General features: G+C 37.8%; 1 protein-coding gene across 1 annotated transcript in view; it reads right to left on the reverse strand.

Annotated features, from left to right (window-relative positions):
- Positions 1 to 1,547: 1,547 nt before the first annotated feature.
- The window catches only part of LOC128690273 (TBC1 domain family member 13), a 72,576-nt gene continuing 47,847 nt past the window's right edge, over positions 1,548 to 26,276 (reverse strand). The window contains exon 10 of the mRNA XM_053778877.2: positions 1,548 to 24,279. Within this exon, the coding sequence (XP_053634852.1) occupies positions 24,172 to 24,279 (108 nt within the window). The 3' untranslated portion in view covers positions 1,548 to 24,171. The remainder of the gene's footprint in view (positions 24,280 to 26,276) is intronic.

The following is a 26,276-nucleotide window of genomic DNA, read 5'->3' on the forward strand; positions in this document are numbered from 1 at the left end:
TGTAAATCTAGTGTGACGAAGACTTTGGCATACGAGAAGTTTCCCATAACTGGCTACAATAGAGACAGCATGGTCAAAAGCTCAATTGTGATTAGATGTATTGGGCCCAGGCATCCAATACTAGCCAGTTCCAGTCAGGGTCATGCAGGGTTTGATAAAGGCAGATAGAACACTGGTACTAAGTTCTAACAACAAGCTGTTGCTCAAAAGTGATTCCAAGCTGTGAGGAGGGTCTATGGGTGGCACTGTCGCTTGAGTTCATGAGATGCTATGCTTTGATTTTAGCCAAAAGGCCACAAAGTGATTTTGGGGTTCAAGAGAATGAACCCTGCTCCAAGGATACATGAAAAGAAACTATGCATGTACCCACCATGAACCACTATTGCCCTCACCCTGGCATATCTGAAAACCATCCCTTACCCTACAAAGTGTTGAACCATCACCAGGATGGCACCTCCAGAATTTACTAATTAAGGCTTAGCAAAACTACCTGATAAGACTTAAGCATTAGTCATGCAGTTGTCATTCAACCAATAATAGATGGGCAACCAGAACCACAAGGAGTTTGCATTTTCAGCTGCCATGCTTTAATCTGCAGGCAAGTTTTAATAATGTCATTAAAGTCCATACTAGTAGCTCTCCAATGTTACCTGAGGGTTATTTAACACATTGCAAGATAATATGATTTCAGTTGGATAGACCAATGCAACCACCACAATGCTATCATTCAAGGCTGGCAATGATAGTTTTTCCTTCTGCCTAGAAGTCGAATTTTACAAAAAAATTAAACTTCCAAACTAATGAGGTCAAACGGAGGAGACACAGGAAAGGGACATGAGGCTTAATTTTTCAGATCGAGAGCCCTTCACCGTGTCAAGGGATCACCCCCTTGAATGGGACTAGCACTGTATACAGTATATATGCTATACAGTATAAATGTAAATAAACCTAGAAAGAAGGATTTTTTTTTGTGATGTGTAAATGAGTTCACCTAAGATCCAGAGATATTTTCATAAATAAAATGTACAAAAAGAGCTTAACCAAATGAATGTATGTTCCAGGTAACAGTAGCAAACAGGAGTATACAAGCCTCACAAAATCATAATGACACAATTGCAAACAAACCACTGAACTTATACCAAGCTGAATGAATCTTATTGTAACCAGCTGGCCCAGTGGCTAACGCGCTGGTCTGGAGTTTTAAGACTCACTAGCTGTGAGTTCAAATCCTACCTGTATCGTAGTTAGTAGGAAATATTTAAATAACGTTGTGTACATGCAGAATGGAAAGTTCAGAGCTCATAAATGCATTTATAGCTGCATGATGTCTCCTCTTTAGTGTTAATTATAATTATTAAATTACCATGGGATGTAGGATATACTAATTTCTCTGTCATCCCATGCCACTACTCTGCCATTGTATTTGAAAAAATCTTTCTACTATCTTTTCTACATCATAGCTTTACACATATTGGTTATCCTGGAACATTTGCAGTAATAAAAAATATCTCTTGCATAAAATACAGAGGATAATAAAACCATGTAACTTACTATCCACTTAAGGATTTTATTATATTTTCATGGCACCCTCTGTAAATCATATAACAATCCACATTTGTATCAATATTACAGCATAGTCAGAAATTCAATATATACAGTAGTAGAAAATATAAGGACTTGTCAAGTCAATTTAAAATTATTTTACATTACAAGAAGACAAGTTTATATACTGAAGAAAAATTAATCATGTTACTTTTTAATGGCACTGCTTTGAAATCATGTAACAGCCCATATTTGTACCTATAATCCACTTTAATGACAAATTCAACATAGTAAAAAATATATACATTTTCACCTGTTTTCTTACAAAATACTGTATCACATTAAGGCAGGTAATATAAAAAATATAAGATCTTTCATGGACAAATCAAACTGAACCATCAGGTAGGGTATTTGCAAACCCTCTATACCATATTTCATACCTGCTGGAGCAGTATGAATGTAGATTCAGATCTCAATTGTTAAATTAATCACATCACACAAATTACCTCTCATTTTATTGCTTTTTGAAATCACTGGTAATACAAAAACTATTTGCAGTTGAACTCTGTATAAAATTTTAACTGAAAGAATTTCAAATGTATAAACTGTTATTTATATGTAAGGTCAGATTCTTAAAAATTTATGGTACTCTACAAAGATTAGCAAAATCCCATTTTGATTTAAGTATCCACTGGCACTTCATTTGTTTCATCTAATTACAATCACTTAGTATCCAGCCATCATAACAGCCCTCATCACCAGCATTATACAGGACATTTACTCTTTCCTATTTCCAAGAAAAAGATGCTATGAAATTCCTACAAAAAGAGGTCATATCTATTCCCCTTTTTAGGTAGATATAGAATCTACCCTTAACATTTTTAATGTTAACAATCTCCACCTCTACCTGCTAAAGGTTGTTACAACATTTGTAGCAAATGCTAGAAAATATTTATGCTGGGTCTAGTACATACCACATTTGTGAAATGATCTATAGGTTGCAATAAAAAAAATCAAAGTACAGTACATGGGAATGAATATATTTTTTTTTGTTGTAAAGAATTTTATTTGAATCTTGGGCTAAGTATGAATAGGTGTTGTTACACAAAATGTTCAAAAGGGTGCATTACTGTAATGCAAAATAGAAAAAAAAATTAGAAAGTGCAAGTTTTAGGAAATAGAAAAAAATCTTAAAGGATAATGCAGAGTTTAAGAATACATACATTGCTTACCATTAAGCAATGCTGCACTGCACAAATGGTAGGGAAACCTTTCACACACTGAGGAGTATGCAATCCCCTTACATAAGTATAACTTTATTTTTCAATTACCACCTATTTCTTTTCTTGTAGAATTTATACATATAAAGATTATATGCTCAGATTAAGGTTTAATATTTTTACAAATGCCCTCCATCCAAATCTGTGACATGACAATCATTGTCAAACAGTACAGAGTAAATACCTCTACCACAGAATTCATCAAAGGTAACTCTGTTGAGATAAGATTATACTATACTGTATGTATCGTTTGTATGGAAGGCTTTTTACAAATGAGCAATATCAGTTACCAAAATATAAGAATTAAATGTTACATATCTCACATGGATAACCAATAAATAATTATTGTGAACCTTTCAATTATTATTCAATTTAATTGATATTTTCTGCAATCTTGATTACAAAAAACAGTAATATCTTACTTAATACAGTACACTGTCATTTAACACGAGCTTATTTGGCACAATTTGGTCATAGCAAGATTGAAAACTTGTGGCACAATTTTATACAACACTTTGTAAAATTAACTTAACACGGTTCCGTTTATGGGCGCAGAAAAAATTTCCCCAGCTCAAGCTGCTGCCTTGTTGTGAGTCAGAACATAAGAATGAGGTAAATATGAGTTTGTGTGATGACTGACTGTATTACTGGCTTGACTGACTTACTGACTAGACTGACTGACTTACTGACTTACTTGACTGATTTAAAGTTAGACTTTTTCACTGAAGAGGACCCTGAAATGGTGTCTAGAGCAGCTGATGCCTTACCGTCAGTTGTATAATGTACTGCAGGGTAAAATAGAACAGAAATCCATTACAGAATTTATGCACACTTGAGTACAAACATTGACTCTAGTACTAGAACCTCTACCATCCACCTCAGCCCAGCAGGGCCACACCATAACTCTTCACAATCATCCACAAACACCAGCACCCACAATTTAAGGTAATAAATACTATCATTTCTGTTGCATTTGTAATCTTAAGCAGTGAAAACAACATAATGCATCACGACAATGAACTAAAATTACACATTCACTTTTATTTATGTTAGATCTGTTGGTCTAAAAAAAAGTTATTTGGCTTTTTGGGGGCTCCCAGGAACAAGGCCCTATTTTTCCCACGAGTTTTTCAGTTCCTCTAACATGGCGTTTTCAGGAACTTAACTACCGTGTTAAGTGACAGTCTACTGTATATGGATGGCATATAGTACTACTCTATTAACAAAAAAAAAAAAAAGGTAAGCTTTAAATTTTGTAATAGAGTGGATCCTCGGTTTTCGTCATTAATTCGTTCCAGATAGTCTGATGAAAACCAAATTTGAAGAAAACTAAAGCAATATATCCCATAAGAAATAATGTAAATCCAATTAATCCGTTCCAGACACCCAAAAGTATTAACAAAAAATATATTTTATAGAGAATAACTATAGTTTACATACAGAAAAACAATGAGAAATAAATACATGTACATATAAAGGACTAATGAAATGGATAAATGAACATTTAACATCACTTTTACCTTTATTGAAGACTCTTGTTGGAGTATGGAAGACAGCAAGGAGGGGAGAGGGAGGAGAGGTTATCTCTACCACCATCACTGCTACCCTCTACCATTCTTGTACTACTACTACTACTACTACTACCACCACCTCTTCCTGCCTATATATAGCCGTCCTGCTCCACTTCTGGTTAGTGTGACTTTGTAAATGGTCCAAGTCAGACTGAAACGTCGTCGTAAGCTTCTCTCTTTTATGTGCGGGTTATTTGTGTAACAATCAGAACCACTACCACCCTCTACCACCATCACAACCAATACCACCCTCTACCACCATCACAACCAATACCACCCTCTACCACCATCATAACCAATACCACCCTCTACCACCATCACTACTACCCTCTACCACCATCACTACCATCTTCTACCACCCTCACTACCACCCTCTACCACCCCCTACCACCATCACTACCACCCTCTACCGACGAGAAACAAAGCCAGACTGACTCAGAACGTGTGGGATGCTCTGTGTGGGCGCGGGTGGACACGTTCAGTACAGCAGACCACTGTCAACTCGATGAAAACCGAGGTGATGAATGAAAATTGCGACAAAATTTTGACAAAAAAAGTCGTCGAAAACTGAACTCGACAAAAACCAGGGCAAACAAAAACCGAGGTTCCACTGTACATACAGTACTCTCGAAGGGTAATGTACCAGTAACAAATTTGCAGCTTGAGAGATTTTTGTACAGTAATACAGTCACACCTCATATAACCACATTCTACAAACATGAATGCTCCTCATTTGACAAAAGATTCCACTGGCTCCTGCTCATTGCTAAATAAACATAAATCCTCAGTGAATCCGAGTACCTTCACTCATTCTTTAATGCTACTTCAAGTCACCATCTCAGCAGTAGCCCCATGTTTGTTTACAACAAGAGGAGAAGTAAATGCCTTATCTATTTCCCACGTATTTCACTAATTATGCAGTAATGTCTAATCAGAAGTGTTATTCTACAACTCTTCTGCATGCTGGTCACTGTGATAAGGATAACAGACAGATGTTATATATGAATATATGTATTATATGAACATAAAATGCAGAAATTGTTGAAAATCAAGTACTGTAATTAGAATAAAGTAAAATATATTTCGGTTTAAATTACTGTTGCATCTTACACAATCAGTAAAATTTCACAATTATATGATGTAAATTCTTTTCCAAACACAAATTTGTTTGTACTGTAATAGATAATGATGGCAAAGGCAACATTTGTCATCTGATGACACTTATTTTGGTAGAGCAGAGAGGATTCAAACATAGTAACTTACTACAATATGAATCCTGTGAAAGGGATATAAAGTTTGCTATTAGCTTTATAATTGTGCACATTTAGGGGGTTTAAAAAAATCTACAAGCATTCATAAATAAAAGCCTTTTGCTCTTTTCCCCAAACCATTTAGCATCAACATGTTTCAGTGTGTTGAAAGAAAGAAATGTTTTCAAATTAGAAAGTAAAAATTAGATCAAATTACTATTCATCCATTTCTACCTGGTCTTATAGCAAACCAAAATCTAATGTTTAATATTTTTGGTTTGATTATATTAGGCTAATATATATAATAAAGCAACAAATTAAAAAAAAATGGGTAACTTATATCTGGTAGCACAGGGCTTGTAGTTGCATACTAGAACATTTGTTCTCTTCTGAAGGTTAAAAAAAAAAAGTTGAAGGAGCATTTGTAACATAGTGCAGAATCATGAATGAGTATAGCTAAATAAAAACAATCATAAATGTGTGTCACATTGACATGCAAAAACCTGTCATTTTTAGTAACTATTGTATTTATATGAATGATGATGAAAGTGTTTCATCTTTTTCAGGTCACCCTGCCTCGGTGGGAAATGACCGATGAGTTAATAAAAAAAATACAGTGGTACCTTGACTTACGAGTTTTCGTCCCGTGACTGAGCTCGTAACTCAATTTGCTCTTACATCAAATCAATTTTCCTCACTGAAATTAATTGAAATGCCATTAATCCAGTTCCAGTGGAATTCCTGGCTCTCGGGAGGCAGGAGAAAATACTTCAATACATACATCAGAGACGTACTGGCCAGGATGGAGGAGTGACCACCAAAATCCTTTTAAGGGAACAAAAGAGATTGTAAAAATTTTATGGGAATAAGTTTACTGATTATACCAGGAAAAGTGTAAGGTAGGGTTTTTATTGAAAGAATTAGAGGAAAGACAGAGAGTAGGACTGCAGATGAGCAAGGAGGTTTTAGAGTGGGTAGTTAATGTGTAGATCAAGTGTTTACACTGAAGCATATACGTGAACAGTATTTAGATAGAGGTAGGGAAGTTTTCATTGCATTTATGGATTTAGAAAAGGCATATAACAGAGTGGATAGGGGAGCAATGTGGCAGATGTTGCAAGTATATGGAATAAGTAGTAAGTTACTAAATGTAGAGTTTTTTTATGAGGATAGTGAGGCTCAGGTTAGGGTGTGTAGAAGAGAAGATTACTTCCCAGTAAAAGTAGGCCTTAGACAGGGATGTGTAATGTCACCATGGTTGTTTAATATATTTATAGATGGAGTTGTAAAGGAAGTAAATGTCAGGGTGAGGGGAGAGGGGTGGGATTAAATAATGGAGAATCAAACACAAAATGGGAGTTGATGCAGTTACTTTTTGCTGATGATACTCTGCTTATGGGTGATTCTAAAGAAAAGTTGCAAAGGTTAGTGGACGCATTTGGGAGGGTGTGTAAAGGTAGAAAATTAAAAGAGAGGATAGATAAGAGTAAAGTGATGAGGGTATCAAATGATTTAGATAAAGAAAAATTGGACATCACATTGGAGAGAGGGAGTATGGAATTGAATATTTTTAGATATTTGGGAGTTGACGTGTCAGCGGATGGGTTTATGAAGGATGAGGTTAACCATAGAATTGATGAAGGAAAAAAGGTGAGTGGTGCATTGAGGTATATGTGGAGACAGAAAACGTAATCTATGGAGGCAAAGAAGGGAATGCATGAAAGTAAAGTGGTACCAACACTCTTATATGGGTGTGAAGCTTGGGTTGTAAATGCTGCAGCGAGGAGGTGACTGGAGGCAGAGGAGATGTCCTGTCTAAGGGCAATGTGTGGTGTAAATATTATGCAGAAAATTCGGAGTGCGGAAATTAGAAGGTGTGGGGTTTATAATATTAGTTAGAGGTCTGAAGAGGGGTTGCTAAGGTGGTTTGGTCATTTAGAGAGAATGGATCAAAGTAGAATGACATGGAGAGTGTATAAATCTGCAAGGGAAGGAACGCAGAGTAGGGGTCTTCCTCGAAAAAGTTGGAGGATGGGGGTATAGGAGGTTTTGTGGGTGAGGGGTTTGGACTTCCAGCAAACGTGTGTGAGCATGTAACGAGCTGTTGGATTGTCAGCAGGGTAATATTTAGTGAAGGGATTCAGGGAAACCGGTTATTTTTATATAGCCGGACTTGAGTACTGGAAATGGGAAGTACAATGCCAACACTTTAAAGGAAGGGTTTGGGATATTGGCAGTCTGGAGGGATATGTTATATATCATTATATATGCTTCTAAACTGTTGTATCTGGGTGCCTCTGCAAAACAATGATTATGTATGAGGAAGTTGAAAGTGTTGAATGATGATGAGTGTATTTTCTTTTTAAGGATTTTCTTTCTTTTTAGGTCACCCTGCCTCGGTGGGAAATGGCCAACTTATTGAAAAAAAAAAATCGCTAATATCAACTCTACGGCTTATTTATCTGTCACAATTTATCTAATATGACACAATAAACATTATAAATAACATAAAAATATGATATATACTCTAAAATGAATAAAATATGTCATTATGTGACGAGTGGTGGCAGCTACTCCCGAGGTGAAAATAATTATCGCTCTGACCATATCTTCCCATTCTTACCCTTCTGAGGCCTTATTATAAGAGAAAACAGTATTGGTGAGGCTAACTGCACTAAATTACTAGTTTCATAAGGAAAACACCGAGACAAAAGCGATTTTCTTGTTTTTGTCTATGATTTCATGCTTTAATTCAATGGACATCATCCTCCTCTTCTTCTCAGCACTGTCCTTTGCACTTACTTTCTTAGAACCCATGGTTAGAAAAAAGAAATTTGGCAAAATAACTGCACAAAACGCTGGGATGCTGGGCAGATGTTGTGGCGTTTGCTGCACCAATTAGTGGTGGCATATGTGAAGCTCGCTCGTGACTTGGATTTTTTCTTGCAACTCAAAGCAAAAAATCGACCAAGCGACAGCTCATAACTTGGAAAACTCATAAGTTGGGGCACTCGTAAGTCAAGGTACCACTGTACTGTATTTATACTGCTTATATGTAAAATGCAATAATAGAAATTGTTTATACTCTATGTAAAACATTTGTAATGATGATGAAAACCAAAATAAAGTTTGATTTCGAAGCTTAATTTATTTAAATCTGCTTTCGTGCAAAAGTGCCAACTGCCACTACTGTATTGTAACTGATAAAATTATGTTTAATTTGGTTTATATTCTTTGTACACATGAAAGTAAGAAATGTAACCTAACATACTTAATGTACTTGCTATTTCTAATTAATATATGGATATATAAAGCATGATTTTAAAATATTTATTTACATCCAATAAATCTGCCAAGTTTCTAATTTCTGCATAAATAACACAGTACAGTAATGAGTGCCAACAGTGTTATTCTACACTTCTGAATGAATATATAGAGCACTTTATGGCAAATGCAATTTTGTAAAATTACAATAATGATAAATTTGTCAATTAATTGTTACAAGATGAAAGGAATTATGCTCAACAACATTAACGTCACTTCTATACTGAATAAAAAAAAATTTGATTAAAAGAAAGTTCTTGGTCCCAATAATTATGGATTAGTGAGGTTTGACTGGATTAGCCCAAGGTTGCATCACCTTGAGCAGTTTCAGCAGCATTCAAAGTCTGAGTAGTAGAACTATAATAGTTCTATGTAAAGCAATGTATATTCACACAAGTAATAATGAAGCTCATGCTCAAATGAGGCAAGATAACCCTTTAAAACATGGTGCTCACAAGTTTGAAACTCATCCCTGCTAGTGCTAGTAATGCACTCTTAATATATAACAGTAAATATGTTGAATGTCAACTATTTCCTAAATTGAATTTGGAGAGTTAGGCTGAGACCCCAAAGCACAACCTGTGTGAACTAGATTATATTAAACCTTGGTTCAATAACTCTTTAGATAAAAACACAAGAAAGAAGGAACACTGCAGCAGGCCTACTAGCACATAAGAGGCAGGTCCAATTCTCCTACTGGCTTAAGCCAATGCCCTATCCTAGTCAAGGCAGGTCACATTCACTTAAGGAAGGAGCATGGCATGACCTAGTAGCACAAGCTAGTCAGGTCCAACTCACACCCACACGCACCCACTCATGTATTTATCTAACCTATTTTTAAAACTACACAACATCTTCGCATATATAACGGTACTCGGGAGTTTGTTCCACTCATCCACAACTCTATTACCAAACCAGTGCTTTCCTAAATCCTTCCTGAATCTGAATTTTTCCAACTTAGAGCCATTGTTGCAAGTCCTGTCTAGGCTAGTTTCAGAATGCTATTTACATCTCCTTTATTTATTCCTGGTTTTCCATTTATACACCTCAATCATATCCCCCCTAATCCTACATCTTTCTATAGAGTGCAGATTCAGGGCCCTCAGTCTATCCTCATAGGGAAGATTTCTGATACATGGGATCAACTTGGTCATCCTCCTTTGTACGTTTTCCAGTGCATTTACATCCATTCTGTAATACGGTGACCAGAACTGAGCAGCATGATCTAAATGAGGCCTAATCAAAGATATATAGAGTTGAAGAACAACCTGAGGACTTCTATTATTTATACTTCTTGATATAAAGCCAAGGATTCTGTTAGCTTTATTGCGAACACTTATGCACTGTTGTCTTGGTTTCAGATTACTGCTAACCAGAACTCCTAAATCCTTCTCGCAATCAGTAAAATTAAGATCTACATTATTTAGTTTATATGTGGCATGGTTATTTTCCTGTCCTACATTCATAACTTTGCATTTGTCTATATTAAACTGCATCTGCCACTTCTCCAACCACTGCATCAGTCTATTCAAATCAACCTGGAGTGCTCTAATGTCCTCATTAGAATGAATTGTACAGCCTATATTGGCGTCATCAGCAAATTTGCTTATGTCGCTATTTATTTCCTCATCTATGTTGTGTCTGTAAATTGTGAACATTATTATTATAATCCAAAAGCAGCACTAAACCTACAAGAGTCATACAGCACTGCCAGGCAGGGAAGGATGTATGGATATTGAGTAGCAAGAGGGAGAGGGATGATTATTAGGTCATGGAGTGCAGCAGGGCAGTGGATAGTGCAGGGGTATAGGGTAGCAAGAGATTGAGGTAGAAAGGGCTGTGAGGAGTACTAGAGGCATCATCATCAGAATTTGTACAGTAAATTAGTTGCTGTCAAAAAGTCAGTGAGAGAGTCTGGGTTAAAGGAGGGTCCATCAGCAAGAAGGGAAGGTAAAGTAAGGACAGTAGAGCAGTGATGACATTGGAGGTAAATTCTGCGTGCTCGTTGACAGAGTGGGCAGTCCAACATAATGTGGTTAATAGAAACTAGAACCTGACAATTCTCACAGAGTGGAACAGGGCACCTCTCCATGAGATACCCTTGAGTAAGACGAGTGTGCCCAATGCGAAGATGGGAGAGAGTAGTCTCCCAACCTCGACACTGATGACAAGATGGCCAGAAACCTATACTCAGTTTAATAGTAAGTAGTCTGTTATGGAGCAGATCAGACCAATGTTGCTGCCAACAGGTGCAAGGTGGATAGCAATTACAGCAAAATAGTCTGTGAATGGAACACTTCTGTGAATGGAACACTGCTGATCGCGCAGCAGTGTCTGCCTGTTCATTGCTCTGTATGTGAACATGATCGAGGATCCAACAAAAAAACAATATCTTTGTGCTTGCTAGAGATACGGCATAACCAATTTGAAACACCTCGGGGGATGAGGTGTATCAAATTTACATATAGCAAGTAAGCACTAAGGGAGACTGAAACAACCACAAATGGTGACACAGGCATAGATGCAATACGGACTACGAGAATGGCATACAATTCAGCCATAAAAATGCTAGCCGAGGATAATAAATGCCCTCGCACGACGCTGTCCAGAAACACTGCTGCAAATCCGACGCCATCAGAAGACTTGGAACAATTGGTGTACACTGCAATGGCATGGGAATAAGATCAGAAGTGGTTAAGAAAAAGAGAGCGTGAAGCCACCGTAGTCAGTTAGGCTTTTGCACATGGCAGTGGGAAAAAAGACACGAACCGTCAGAACTTCCCAAGGGGGCAGGGAAAAGTGAGATGCTACATGAACATAGAAAGGTGGTAACTGAAGAGAAGACAAAAGCGAATGTAGGCAAAGAGAAATGGAGTAAACAGGGGTGATGAACAAATAAAGAACATCTACTAACATCAGTGACTATCCTATATATGGAAGGGTTGCAGAGGTCATGAGAGTGAACATAATAGCGAAGGCAGTGAGCATCACGGGGATCGGATAAGGATGGAATATTCGCCTCTGCATTGAGGCTCTCAACCGGTGACGAGCGAAAAGCACCAAGGTATAAACATAATCTCTGGTGATAGATGGGATTAAGGTTAGAGAGAGTTGCAGGAGAGGCCGCTGAATACATCTGGTCGCCATAAGCGAGCTTTGATAAAATTAGGGCTGAATGTAGTCAAAGGAGAGTTCTACGATCAGCCCCCTATGAAAGATGAGCGAGGATTTTAAGGAGGTTCAGACAGCTATGACAAGTTGCCTTCAGAGAGGTAATGTGAGGTTTCCAGGATAACCTACAAACAGAAGGCCAAGAAACCTGACTATATCATATTCTGAGATACACAAGCCATATAGGTACAATGAATGATCAGAAATGACAGAACATCTAGTGAAAGTAATTGGGCGAGTTTTAGTACTAAAAAATTTAAACCCATGAGTGGTGGCCCAATTGGAAACACGGTTGACCACATGCTGGAGAGAAACTGCAATGAGGTGACAGTCAGTGCCTGCACAAGCTATAGTGAATTCATCAACATAGAGTAATGACCAAATATTGGATGGAGGAATTTCTAGAAGCCAAATCATTTATAGCAAGGAGAAAAAGTGTTGTGCTCAGAACACATCCCTGGGGGACACCTTCAGCTTGGACAAAGTCTGAGAAAGCACATTATTAGCCCGAACACAGAAATGTCTTTCAGTTAAGAAGTTCTCAAGGAAGAATGGTAGATTGCCTTGGAGGCTTAAGAAGTGGGCTTGGGCCAAAATATTATACCTCCAAGTTGTGTCATATGCCTTCTCAAGGTCAAAAAATATGGCAATAACCGAGTAGTTATTGGCAAAGGCATTACAAACATACGTATCCAAGCGTAGTAAGGGGTCAATTGTAGAACGGCCCTTACGAAAGCTATATTGACTAGTGCAGAGACTATTGTGTGTGTCTATATACCACATCAAATGTCTATTTACCAGACATTCCATCACCTTGCAAACAGCACTAGTAAGAGCAATGAGATGATAGTGGGAGGCATCATGTCCCGTAGTACCCGGTTTGCGGAAAGGAAGAACAATGGCAGATTTCCACAGCTGGGGAAGAACTCCTTGCGACCAAATAATATTAAAGAGTCCTAAGAGAACAGCAAGGGCTGACTGAGGTAAATGCTGTAGCATACGAATATGAATGCCGTCAGGCCCAGCTACTGAAGATCGGCAAGTTGAGTGTGTTGCCTCCAGTTCCAGAAGTGTAAAAGGTGCATTATAAGATTCTTCTCTGATAGAAGAAAAGTTTAAGGGCTCTAATTCTCTGGCAGACTTTGAGGACTGAAACGAGGGGCATAGATGAAGCCCCTGAGAGATATGGACAAGATGATTACCAATTTCGGCGGCAACGTCGTGAGGGTTTGCGATATCAACACCGGCAATCCGAAGAACAGGAGCTGGTTCGGGAGAGCATTTACCACTCGGTTTCCGTACTTTTTTCCAGACTGCACCCATAGAGGAAGCAGAGGTGATGGTTTAAACAATCTCGCCAGCAAGTGCATTTAGTGTCACGGATGACACGGTGAGTGACTGCTCGTTTCTGCTTAAAATCAAAGTCTCTCTCTGTGGTTCTATTGTACCGGTACCTTCCCCATGCAGTGCATTTCAAACGTACTGCCTGAGCACAAGCAGGAGACCACCAAGGCGCACACTTCTGAGAATGCGTGATCGAGGTTTGGAGTATAGAATGTGAAGCTGTGGCTAAAACTGAGGTCAAGAAGAGGTGTAAAAGTCCATCAATGGAGGACGAAGAAGGAACCTCATTAAAAGCAGTTAGATGCGAGTCAAGGCCCCAGTTTGCTTGGTCAAATTGCCAGCATGGGCTACGAGGAGGTGATGAATATGAAGAAGTAAGAATGATTGGAAAATGATCGCTGTCATGCAAGTCCGGGAGGATAGACCAGGTGACATCTAGTACAGTGGAAGAAGAGCAGACAAAGGGTTCGATGCAAGAGAGAGAATGAGTATGAGGATCAAAATGGGTGGGAGAACCGTATTTAAAACATGGAGGGGAGGAGTCGAAAGTTAAGTGAGCTACACTGCATGGGTATTGTCTCCACCTGCAAGCAGGGAGGACATAAGTGTCTACTTTGAGGATTGGGAGATCTTGGAGTTCTAGCTGTTCCAGAATGTCATTGCTATGTCTGGAAATTCTGTTGGACAATGGTATGAGGCAGAATGACAGTGCCACTACAAGAATTGAGGGAATGATGCTTTTCAACAGTTACTGGAATAGTATCGATAGTTGTAAGGAGAGCAAGATTGTGAGCTTGGTTAGCATTCTGGTCAGTGATGATGCATGTACCGCTCGAGAGCATTATTATTATTATAATAAAAAAGAAGCGCTAAGCCCCGAGGGCTATACAGCGCTGCAGGGTAGGGAAGGAAGCGAGGGTATTGGGCAGCAGAAGGGGGAGGGATGATCAGTAGGTTACAGAAAACAGCGGGGCAGGGAATAGTGCGGGGGTAGAGGGTAGCAAGAGACTGAGGTAGAAAGGGTTGTTGTCAAAAAGTCAATGAGAGAGTCCAGATGAAAGGTGGGTCCATCAGCGAGAAGGGAAGGTAAAGAGAGAGGAGCGGAGCGAAGACGACGATGGAGGTAAATTCTGTGTGCTCGTTGATGAAGTGGGCAGTCCAACAGAATGTGGCTGACTGATAATGGAGCCTGACAATTCTCACAGAGAGCAGGGCGCCTCTCCATGAGATATCCATGAGTAAGACGAGTATGGCCAATGCGAAGATGGGAGAGAGTAGTCTCCCAACCTCGACACTGGTGCTCGAGAGCATGAAAGGATATATCTCTACCAGCATGGTGTAGGAGCGCCTTGCCAATACTATGGTCAGAAAGATAGGCAGTAGAGGAAGTCGGTCATAGAGTAAAAAACTTAGTCCATTGTGTACAGGTCTCCCTCAACATTTGCGTTTTCCACTTTCGCAGGCTTCAAACATTCGCAAATTCCCAGCCACCCAATCATATTTAAAATATGTCATTACATATGTTAGGAATTGTGGCAGTGACAGAGTTTGTTTGGAGATAGGACAAGACAGTCCTTCAATATGACACTAATATCAATTCTACAGCTTATTTATCGATCACAATTCATCTATTATGACATAATAAACAATATCAATAACACAGAAACATGACAAATACTCTAGAATGAATAAAATACGTAATTAAGTATGTCACGATTGTTGTTGTGTTGGTGTTGTTGGGTGTATAAGGGCCACTGAGACATAAGCCATACATAGTGGTGGTGGAGGCATTAGAGACTAGAAACGGCAGTGTTGTCAGTTGCCCTATATAACTCCAACAACATTGGAGGAGATAGGTTCGTGCTGTCCTTTTTCTATAGATTAATCATTTAATTTACTTTCTACACCGTTAATGCTAAACTTTCTCGCTGGCTGGCCCTATAGCCTTTATCGACTCGTCCTTCTTTAGTATCATACATATCGCAGAATCCCTGAATCAGTGAAAAAGGCACTTTCTCCCCTCTCTTTTCCTCCTCCACTTCAGTACTCTGCAACAATTCTCTCTTGAATTCTATAGTCTTTCTCACCTTCTTTACCAAAGGGCTGGCAACAGTACAATATTTTATGATGTCATGTGTTTCATGATTGTGCATGGTTTAACCCTTTGAGGGTTTCGGCCGTACTAGTACGGCTTACGACCCAGGGTTTTTGACGTACCAGTACGCCTAAATTATAGCGCCCTCAAATCTAGTGGGAGAAAGCTGGTAGGCGAACATATGAAAGAATGGGTCTATGTGGTCAGTGTGCACAGTATAAAAAAAAATCCTGCAGCACACAGTGCATAATGAGAAAAAAAACTTTTACCATTTTTTTGGAATTAAACAGCGACTTTGCACTGTATTTTCGTATGGTATTTATTGTTGTATTCTAGTTTTCTTGGTCTCATTTTATAGAATGGAAGACATATTACAGAAATTGAGATGATTTTGACTGGTTTTACAATGAAAAGTACCTTGAAATTGAGCTCAAAGTAGCAGAAATGTTCGATTTTTACCAAAGTTCAAAAGTACACAAATCATGCCAAGCGTCCAATACATGTCAATTGGCGAGTCTAATATTCTTTCGCAAATGCCCCAATATTATTTATACCATTTTTTACACTAATGCAGTAGTCTGCATAACAGTAAATCTTCTATTTTTTGTGAGAATAAAAATTCAAAGTGGAAAGCAAAAGAATGTAAGAGGGGCCTTGAGACATGACTAATGAACAGAGGAAATGTCATTTTAGTGCCAGGAATGTCTTTCTTGTTTATTCTGGACCCTATTCGGAAATTGGCATCTTTTGAAATTTGTGAAATTGGCAAAACTGCTAAATTCTGACCACTGTTCTGGATAGTTGAAATTGATAAATGGATGGTTTCTTGCACTCATTCGATAGAAAAAATGGAGTTCTAGCGAAATATTCATGTGTTTTGTCGACTAGTACAGTGGAATTGGCCAAAAATGGGGCTCAAAGTGGGCAAAATGGCCGATGCATAAACATCGCTGAGACCGCTAACTTCGCGAGAGCATAATTCCGTAAGTTTTCAATCAAATTTCAAACTTTTGGTGTCATTATTATCGGGAAAAGATTCTCTATCTTTTCATGAGAGAAAATAATTTTTTTTTTAAATTTGGCCAACCCTGAGAACGAGTTTCAGAGAGGGCCTGTCAACCCTCAAAGGGTTAATAGGTTAAGGAAGCAGTATTGATAGGCTAAGTAAATGCTATTATTATATTTTCCTACAATATATTTGTGCATCAAATAGTCACGATTTTTCAACATTTGCAAGGTTCTTGATCCCCTAACCCTCGCGAATGTGGAGGGAGACCTGTATTTTGAAACATAGTGTGTAAAGGGAGTGCGTGACGTGCCGGTCTTTTCTGAGGAGAATGACAAGGAAGTGAAGACATATCATCAGGTAATGGTCTTGCTGCATTTAGGTGTGGGACCGGAGTTGGCCTGACATGGGACGGGTGGGCGATCCAAAAATTGCCGCACCATAGAGGGAGAAGCCAGAAGCAAAGTCAAAGAAGAGTGGAGGTCAGACATATCGAAGGAGTCAGTCGAAACCCCAGTAACTGGAGCAGGTGTTGAATTGGCACCAGCAGGAGGTACAGGGGCATTAGAAATGTCTGAAGAGTGGTCAAATAACAAGGCAGGGTCAGAACAGGGTGCAGTATCTGGAAGGGGCCTGACGGGAGCAGGTTCACGGACTGGGAACTCCATGGTTAAGTCACTCCTTTCTTTTTGTTTTTTAGAAAAAAAGGGAAAGTAAAAAAAAAAGAATAAAAAAAAGGGGGAGGGAATACAGAGGAATAACTCCTAGGAGGAATGAAAGGGCCATAAATCTCCCTCTGCGCCCAAGAGGACCTCAGCACCGCAAGTAGCGCAGATGCAACATGGAACCCGTACCATACCTTACCCTTCATGCCAGTAATCCAGCAATCCAGGATAGCAACCTCACATCTGCCGAGCCACCTCAGTGGACAAAAGAGAGGGCAGCCGGACACCTGCCACTAAGCATATCCTTCCTTTGGCCACCACCCCCCAGAATCCTAAAGGTACCCTCCAGAGATACACCTGTCACCCGAAAGACACCCAAAGACGCCCACCCCCCCCGGGAGACTGGAGAGGGATCGGGACGTGCCCAGGTGATCCAGATTCCACAGCAAACTACACCACTGCCAAGGACCTCAACGGAATGCGATGGACCCTGGTACCCTTCTCCCTACCAAGGAACTAAAGTGCCTGTGGGAAGAATCCCAAAGGCTGAAATCAGGAAGGGAATAGAGAGGGATGGGGAGGAGGAAAGGCAGGAAGGGGGGATGGGAAGGACGGGATAAGGAAAGGGGGATTGGGAGGTAATTAGGTTTGGTCTGAGGAAGGAGACCAAAAGGTCTAATTCCTCAGACGAAGAGCCTCTTCACAATGCCAAGAAGCCTCCCTTGAAGAGGCCTGCCTTGTAAATAAGTATTACATTTGCCATTTTCCATTTGTCTGGCACTATGCCAGTTTGTAGTGATATATTGAAAAGATTTGCCCAAGGTGTGCTAAGTTCCTCTTTTCATTCCTTTAAAACCCTTGCTAACAGTTCATCAGGGCCTGGGGATTTGCAGAAGTAAATAGTTAAGCGTAAAATCTTCATGTGAATGTTCATAAATAGTCAATGACAGAAATACTGACAAAGCGGTAACTCCAAACACACCCTAATGAGCCACAGGTGCAGTATATCAAGAAACAGTTCTTCAACATAATAGTAAAGAAGTGCAATGAGCAGAGAAATGACACAGTGGAAGCAGACACCATACAAAAATTAAAAAATGGATATGACGGGGCTCAATCACATCAGCTGGCTGAAAGTTACGTGGTGAGATCAGGAGCTGGAGCTCACTCTTTTCCCTCCCCCTCCCTCTTGCAAACACAAATATGTATTTGTACTGTAATGTCTGGAATATACAAGCTTAAAAAATTTTGTGAAGATTTTGAGATGACAATACACACACAGGTCAAAGTTCTATTCATAAACTTTACAATTACACTGTGACAACATTGCTTTACAAAATTCATTGTATTTCAATATACATATGTAATTATAAATTAACTATACTAATTATGCTCATGGAATGAAATAGTTCACTGAAACTCTTCACATAAATATTTTGGTCTACGAAATACACAATAGATACAACATGAAAAATATTTACCAGTAATAAAATTATTGATGAAAATGCTAAACACTAATAATAAAGTTAATACTTACTCTGTACTGATATTTACATTAACAATACAGTACAGTAATATCAATATTAATAATTGATACCAGCTTATTACTGTACCTTCTATGTTAAACAATTCATTTATCTAAACAATCATCACAAACAAATTTTCAAGCAGTTAAGCTTCAAAAACTATGTATTATTATTAGTGGTACCACAGAGCAGCAAATTCAACCTGTAAGCTGGTAGAGAATTAATTAAAAATGGGTGGAGCAAGGGCAATTGGCTAAAGGAAGTGTAAAGAGTGAACCAGAGCTAACATGTCAGGGGTGATTCAACAGGTCAATTACTGTCAAAAAAGTCACTGTCTGTGTTGAAGGCAGGGCTTTCTGAAAGGAGAGGAGGCAGAACGAGGGTGACCAGGAACTAAAAAGAAAGACTGCAAATGAATTCTACATGCTACTTGATAAATAAAGTATAACAATCAAAAGTTTTTTTTTAACTGTCATCAAGACCTAACAAGTTTCACAGAGAAGCATCAGGTGCTTTTCCATGTGATAGTTATATAATAATCTTGTATGGCCAAAAATCATTACCTACACATGACAAAGATAAACGACACTGCTACCAATCCCATATGCTTCTAGACAAAACTGAAAAATAGTCTGAAAAGGGCAGATCCTTCTCAGAGATTGATTAGTCCTCAATGATGGAAGGTGTACAGTCTGACAGCACACTGCCTTGAGCACCAGAATGCCCAGTGACCCAGATAAAGGCAATTATGCTTGCTAAAGAGGTAACACAACCAGCATTGAATGCAAAGGATGATGGAATGCAATGAATCAAACTCCAGAGTATGTGATACACAGATTCAGAAATATACACAGGAAAAAGTGGGAAAAGAAGCAATGTGGATGAAAGCTGCAAGATATGTGTACAACTCTGCCAAGTAAAAAAAATTATTATTATTATAATCAAAAAGAAGCACTAAGCCACAAGGACTATACAGCAAGTAAAAAAAAAAAAAAAAAAGCATTTACCACCTATTGTCTGCAAAAGTAGCATGCAAATGCAACTGAAAATGCTCAAGGAAGAGAGAGCAGATATCCACAGCAAAGATAAGAGACTGCAGAGAAATGGAGGCAGACACATACATGAATCATCAGTACTTCCCAAGGGCTGATATATGCAAGTTATTAACAGTAGACTAAGTGGCAGCCACTGGGCCAAAAGGATGCCTATCTACCACTCCACTATACAGGACCAGCTGATTCAGTGGGGTAGCAATCAAACTCCTGCTACATCTATTTCCCCACCAAGTAAGTGCATTGAAGGGTTTCAGCTGTCGACTATTAAGGTGAAGCAACCCTTAAACCCAATAGGTGGCCTAGGTCTATCACAACCCTTGAACCAAAAAATAAGAAAAACCCAATGTGATACTCTCTTGCTATTTATATAATTTCCCATTTTTTGTATTAGGCACTCATCAAACAGGCATATAACACACTGTGTTTCTACTAAACAACACACACAGCTCTAGTACCATGCATATTTTTTTTAAAATTTGATTATTGAAAAAAAATTAATGGGAAATAGATAAAGTATATTATCATCCCAGTCCCCAGCTTCTAGGAAAAATGCTATTGTCTTAATGTATTTTTCACTTAATAAGCCATTCCTAGGGTCCTTATCTAGGTCAGTAAGTGGGGATCCACTGAATCAGCAACTGACATGTTTTCATATCCTGTCTCCTTTCTTCCCTTTGCATCATAAGGATTAAATTTTTAGTAATCTGAAGATAAAATCAATATGGTACATACACTGTAAATCATCCCTGCAGTTGTTGCATGGGACAACTGGTGCACTCAATGTTTGAATATGTCTGCTTCAATGTAAATTAAGTATCTGATGCCCAAACTTTATTCTTCTATACAGAATCCCCACACAAAGATGCAGTAATATGCACATACATTTTTAATCACATGAAATACAAGTTTTTTTTTTTTTTTTTTTTTTTTTAAAAAAGTCGGTCGTCTCCCACCGAGGCAGGGTGACCCAAAAAAAGAAAGAAAATCCCCAAAAAGAAAATACTTTCATCATCATTCAACACTTTCACCACACTCACACATCATCACTGCTTTTGCAGAGGTGCTCAGAATATAACAGTTCAGAAGCATATACGTATAGAGATACACAACACATCCCTCCAAACTGCCAATATCCCAAACCCCTCCTTTAAAGTGCAGGCATTGTACTTCCCATTTCCAGGACTCAAGTCCGACTATATGAAAATAACCTGAACTTTTATCTCAGTTACTTTCAGAGGAAAACAGCAACAATAATAAATTTTTTTTTCTTCAACACATCAGCCATCTCTCACTGAGGCAGGGTGACCCAAAATAGAAAGAAACACTTTCACCATCATCCACACAATCACTCTCATTGCAGAGGCGCACAGATAAGACAGTTCAGATGTCACTCCAAACAGTAAATATGCCAAATCCCTCCTTTAAAGTGCAGGCTTTGTACTTCGCACCTCCAGGATTCAAGTTCAGCTAACCAGTCTTCCCTGAATCCCTTCACAAAATATTACGTGTTTATGTATACACACTAAACTAAGTTTTCTTTGATATTTTCTTAATAGTTCCTCTTCTTATTATTTTCCTTTCATATCCATGGGGAAGCAGAATAAGAATCTTTCCTCCATAAGCCATGTGTGCTATAAATGTCAACTAAAATGCCAGAAGCAATGGACTAGTAACCCTTTTTCCCATATAGCTTACTAAAAATAAAACCAACAGTACATTTCTCCAAAATATTATTGATAAAACAGTTGAATTATATATAACATATGTTCTTGAAGTCCTGTAAGCATTCTCTCTTCCCTGAATACATACAGTACCTAAATAACATTATTAATCCACTATCCACATACTATATACCACCTTTCAGTGGTCAAAATACTGGTAAGAAATATTAAGTAAAACACATTTGTGCTAAAGCATCTGCCTACAAAAGTGATGTCAAATTTACATCTCCACTCTTAGTAAATAACAAATATATTATTGCTTAAGTACTAGCTAAATATTACAACCCATGGTCATTTATCCAATCTCCATTACACAAAAATTCTCTCCTTAAAAATGCAATACCTTAACCCTTTCACTGTCCAGGCCCCTAAAATGAAACTTCCTCTCAATGTTAAAAAAAAAAAAAAAAAAAAAATGGTAGAGAATGGTTTTCTCAAGGTTAGGACACCAAAAGTCAGAAATCTGATGGAACCCTTATGGAATTACACAGGTGTGAAGTTAGTGGTCTCAGCATAATTTACACACCAGCAATTTTGCCAACTTTGAGTCCGATTTTAAGCCAATTCCATAGTTTCAGTCAACTAAATTCTTAGCAGTTTCACTAGTATGTCTTCCATTCTATTGAGCACAAGAAACCACCCATTCAATTATTTCAACTACCTGATAAAATGATCAGCATTCAGTAACTTGGCCAATTTCACAAAATTAAAATACCAATTTAAAAATAAGAGTCCATAATATACAATGTAGACATTCCTGCCACAAAAACATTTCCTCTGTTAATCAGTCACATCCCCAGGTCTCTCCTATATTACACTTGTTTTCCATTTTAAAATTTTATTCGCACAAAAATTTCTTAGATAAAATATAACCAGGAAAGTTTGATCATGGTTTAGTGTCCCAGTAACTGAATCAGACCTATTAAAAACCCGTAAAACAAACTGGAGGTTGTAGAGAGGCCTTTCATGTCCTCTGGAATATCAGCAAAAATTTAATATTTCTGCTATTTTGAGCTACTTTCCATCCTGTATCATATAAAAATCATTTCTATTTCACTAATATGTCTTCCATTCTGTTAAATGACACCAAAAAACAGCCAGTAAAACTACAAAAAACATTCGAAAATACACGTCAATATCGCTATTTTAAACTGTACACACAGTCAGTTTTTTTTTCTTCCCATCATGCATTGTGGGGAGGGCAGGATTTTCTTTATACTAGGCACACTCACCACACAGACCCATTCTCACATATCTAGGTCAAAATTTACCACTCGTCTTATCTGAGTGAGTTGAGCTCATGACATAGAACTACGTGAGGGACCATGGCCTCAGTGACACAGGTCAACATGACAGCCATTGAATGGGTCAACTCCCTATTGTGAATACTGTTTTATTTTATGATTTGTAATATAAATAAATAATGCTAAATATTTCTGTATAACTGTTATTACAAAAATTAAACGAAGAAAACCAATAAAATATTGTACAATAAAATACTAGAATCCTGAAGATGGTTAACAAAAAATTCTTAACGGAAAATCACTATTTGCTATGTAGTTTCACTAGTGCACAGGAGTTAATGAGAATCTGCTTTGAAAGATATAGCAACCACAAAAAGCCATCTTCGAACTGCTACATATAAAAATGATTTTAAGGAATTCTCGTTACCTATTTAACAAACGGCCAATGTGTTAAAAAAAAAAAACATAAATCAAACAGATATTAATGGTACCATAATATAGCATTTGAATGTTCGTCCCTTTGGGTACACTCACAGGAATAAAATATATATTTGATATGTAAAGAAATTAAGTGCTTATATATGAAGCCTGAATCATAAGAGTATGTTAGATTAAATTTGGTGTAAAATGTAGATCTTCAAAATAAGAACACATTTTTGTTCTTTTAATAACATACTGCTATTAATTACTTTATCAACATTGTTATAAAACACATCTACATGTATATTATATATATAAGTCACAACACCAATGTCACAGCATATTTAAATATGTAAACATAACAATTAAAAATATTGGTTACATTTACCTGAATAAGTAATAAGGTTAATTAAACTATTTTTAGGTAAACAATGTAACTAATTAATAAATAGTCAAGACACTCCACCAGCTGGAAAAAAATTTCTGCATATTTCTCATGCATAGATGTTAGTTCATTATATACCATTTAAGCCATGTGACCCAGTACCTACCCAGTGAAGAGGGTGGCATACACATCCGTCCCTACAAAAGTATATTACTTATTTGAAAACACATTCAAACCGATTTCTGTTAACATAATAACAGAGAAGTGTATTTATTATTATTTTTATGTTCTTTTATTATATTAATGGAAATAAGTTTAAACATCTGTTAACATAAATAAGGTATGCCAGTAAGACCTGATGTATGCCAGCCTATATACAATAATTAACTTTGGCATCTTCCTATTATTTATGCCATACTACTTGAAGCCACAATATTGGCAACTGCACAAGCTAACATGGTGCACTTTTGCTACAAAACAGTATTGTACAAAGTATAAAAAAGTTGTAACAACAACCCACCTCCCAGGCCTAACTACCAATGTTACTTGTCTCTGCCACTTTGTTCCAAGGGTCAACTTGATTCTTCTGTGTTAGTGGTATCACAACAATTCTCACCAGGATTCTCTACAAGTTCAGTAGCTTTGCTCAGTAACACCTGTACATCCACAGGTGGGTAATTCTGGAAAGAAAGAAAAATTACCATAATACAAAATAATGAAAGAAAAATAAGACCTCTTTTTATTAAAAAAAAGTGGTTAAGAAACATAAGAATTAACAAAATAGGAATTAGCAGAGTATTCTTTAAATTTTCTAAAATAATTAACTACTAACTGACTATGCTGTTTTTCTTATGCTATTTTACTTTGTTATGAGGCTTGGTGCATCTGTTCCATACATGCAAAGTAAATACTTGCAAATACCCAAGTATATTCACAAGGTATTCCAAATAAAATACAGTATTTAGTTAAGTTTCACAAATACCAAAGCCACAAATGCTCAAAGCCCACTATATCTTTAACAGTTCTTATAATATTAAAAATATGCTTTTGCATAATTTGAAATACAGGGGAATCTCTACTTGCGAGTACACATCCACGTGTGAGTTTTTTTAAATACGAGCAGTCGATTGGTCGATTTTTTGCTTCCAAACACAAGCGAAATTTTCATAAGCAAGCGAGCCTCAAAGGAGGTTCCTTGACACTGGTGAGAGGCTCTTGCTCTTGATCTAGGGAATTGGATATCATTTGTTTGTTGGACTATCTTACTGAAACTTGGGCAATGTATGATGGAAAGACGCTTCTTAACGTACACCAAAAATGAAAGAAATCTGACCCTAAATAATGGAGTTCACTTCTCAGCAATTAGCCACCCCTTAGCGGTATTTTCGTATGGTTTTATGGCTGTCTTCTTGTTTTGTTTTTGTTTGGTCTCATTTGATAGAATAGAAGATATATTACAGAAATAGATATGATTTCGGTTGGTTTCATGACGAAAAGTACCTTGAAACTGAGCTCAAAGTAGGAGAAATGCTTGATTCCTTGCAGTCATGAATGGGTTGACATTATTTATACAATTATTACAATAATGCAGTAGTTTGCATAACAGTAAATCTTCTATTTTTGTGTGAATAAAAATTACAAATTATTTATATTGTAATAATAATAATACAGTGGACCCCCGGTTAACGATATTTTTTCACTCCAGAAGTATGTTCAGGTGCCAGTACTGACCGAATATTGTGAAGTAGATTAGTCCATTTCAGACCCCCAAACATACACGTACAAATGCACTTACATAAATACACTTATATAATTGGTCGCATTCGGAGGCGATCGTTATGTGGGGGTCCACTGTAATAATACGAATAATAGTATAATACCACGCATGTTGTAAGAGGCGACTAAAATGCCGGGAGCAAGGGGCTAGTAACCTCTTCTCCTGTATATACATATTACTAAATGTAAAAGGACAAACTTTTGGGCCACCCCGCCTCGGTGGGATACGGCCGGTGTGTTGAAAGAAAGAAGAATAGTATAATAATATAATAAAATAATACATGTCCTAGGTAGTAGGTTGGTAGACAGCAACCGCCCAGGGAGGTACTACCGTCCTGCCAAGTGAGTGTAAAACGAAAGCCTGTAATTGTTTTACATGATGGTAGGATTGCTGGTGTCCTTTTTTCTGTCTCATGAACATGCAAGATTTCAGGTATGTCTTGCTACTTCTACTTACACTTAGGTCACACTACACATACATGTACAAGCACATATATACACGCCCCTCTGGGTTTTCTTCTATTTTCTTTCTAGTTCTTATTCTTGTTTATTTCCTCTTATCTCCATGGGGAAGTGGAACAGAATTCTTCCTCCGTAAGCCATGCGTGTTGTAAGAGGCGACTAAAATGCCGGGAGCAAGGGGCTAGTAACCTCTTCTCCTGTATATATTACTAAATGTAAAAGGAGAAACTTTCATTTTTCCTTTTGGGCCACCCCGCCTCGGTGGGATACGGCCGGTGTGTTGAAAGAAAGAAAAAGAGAAACTTTAGTTTTTCTTTATGAGCCACCCTGCCTCGGTGGGATACGGCCGGTTGAAAAAAAAAAAAATTTCCTAGGTAGTAGGTTGGTAGACAGCAACCGCCCAGGGAGGTACTACTGTCCTGCCAAGTGAGTGTAAAAC

The sequence above is a fragment of the Cherax quadricarinatus genome, chromosome 32 (genome assembly GCF_038502225.1).
Source record: "Cherax quadricarinatus isolate ZL_2023a chromosome 32, ASM3850222v1, whole genome shotgun sequence".
Classification (NCBI taxonomy): Eukaryota; Metazoa; Arthropoda; class Malacostraca; order Decapoda; family Parastacidae; genus Cherax; species Cherax quadricarinatus.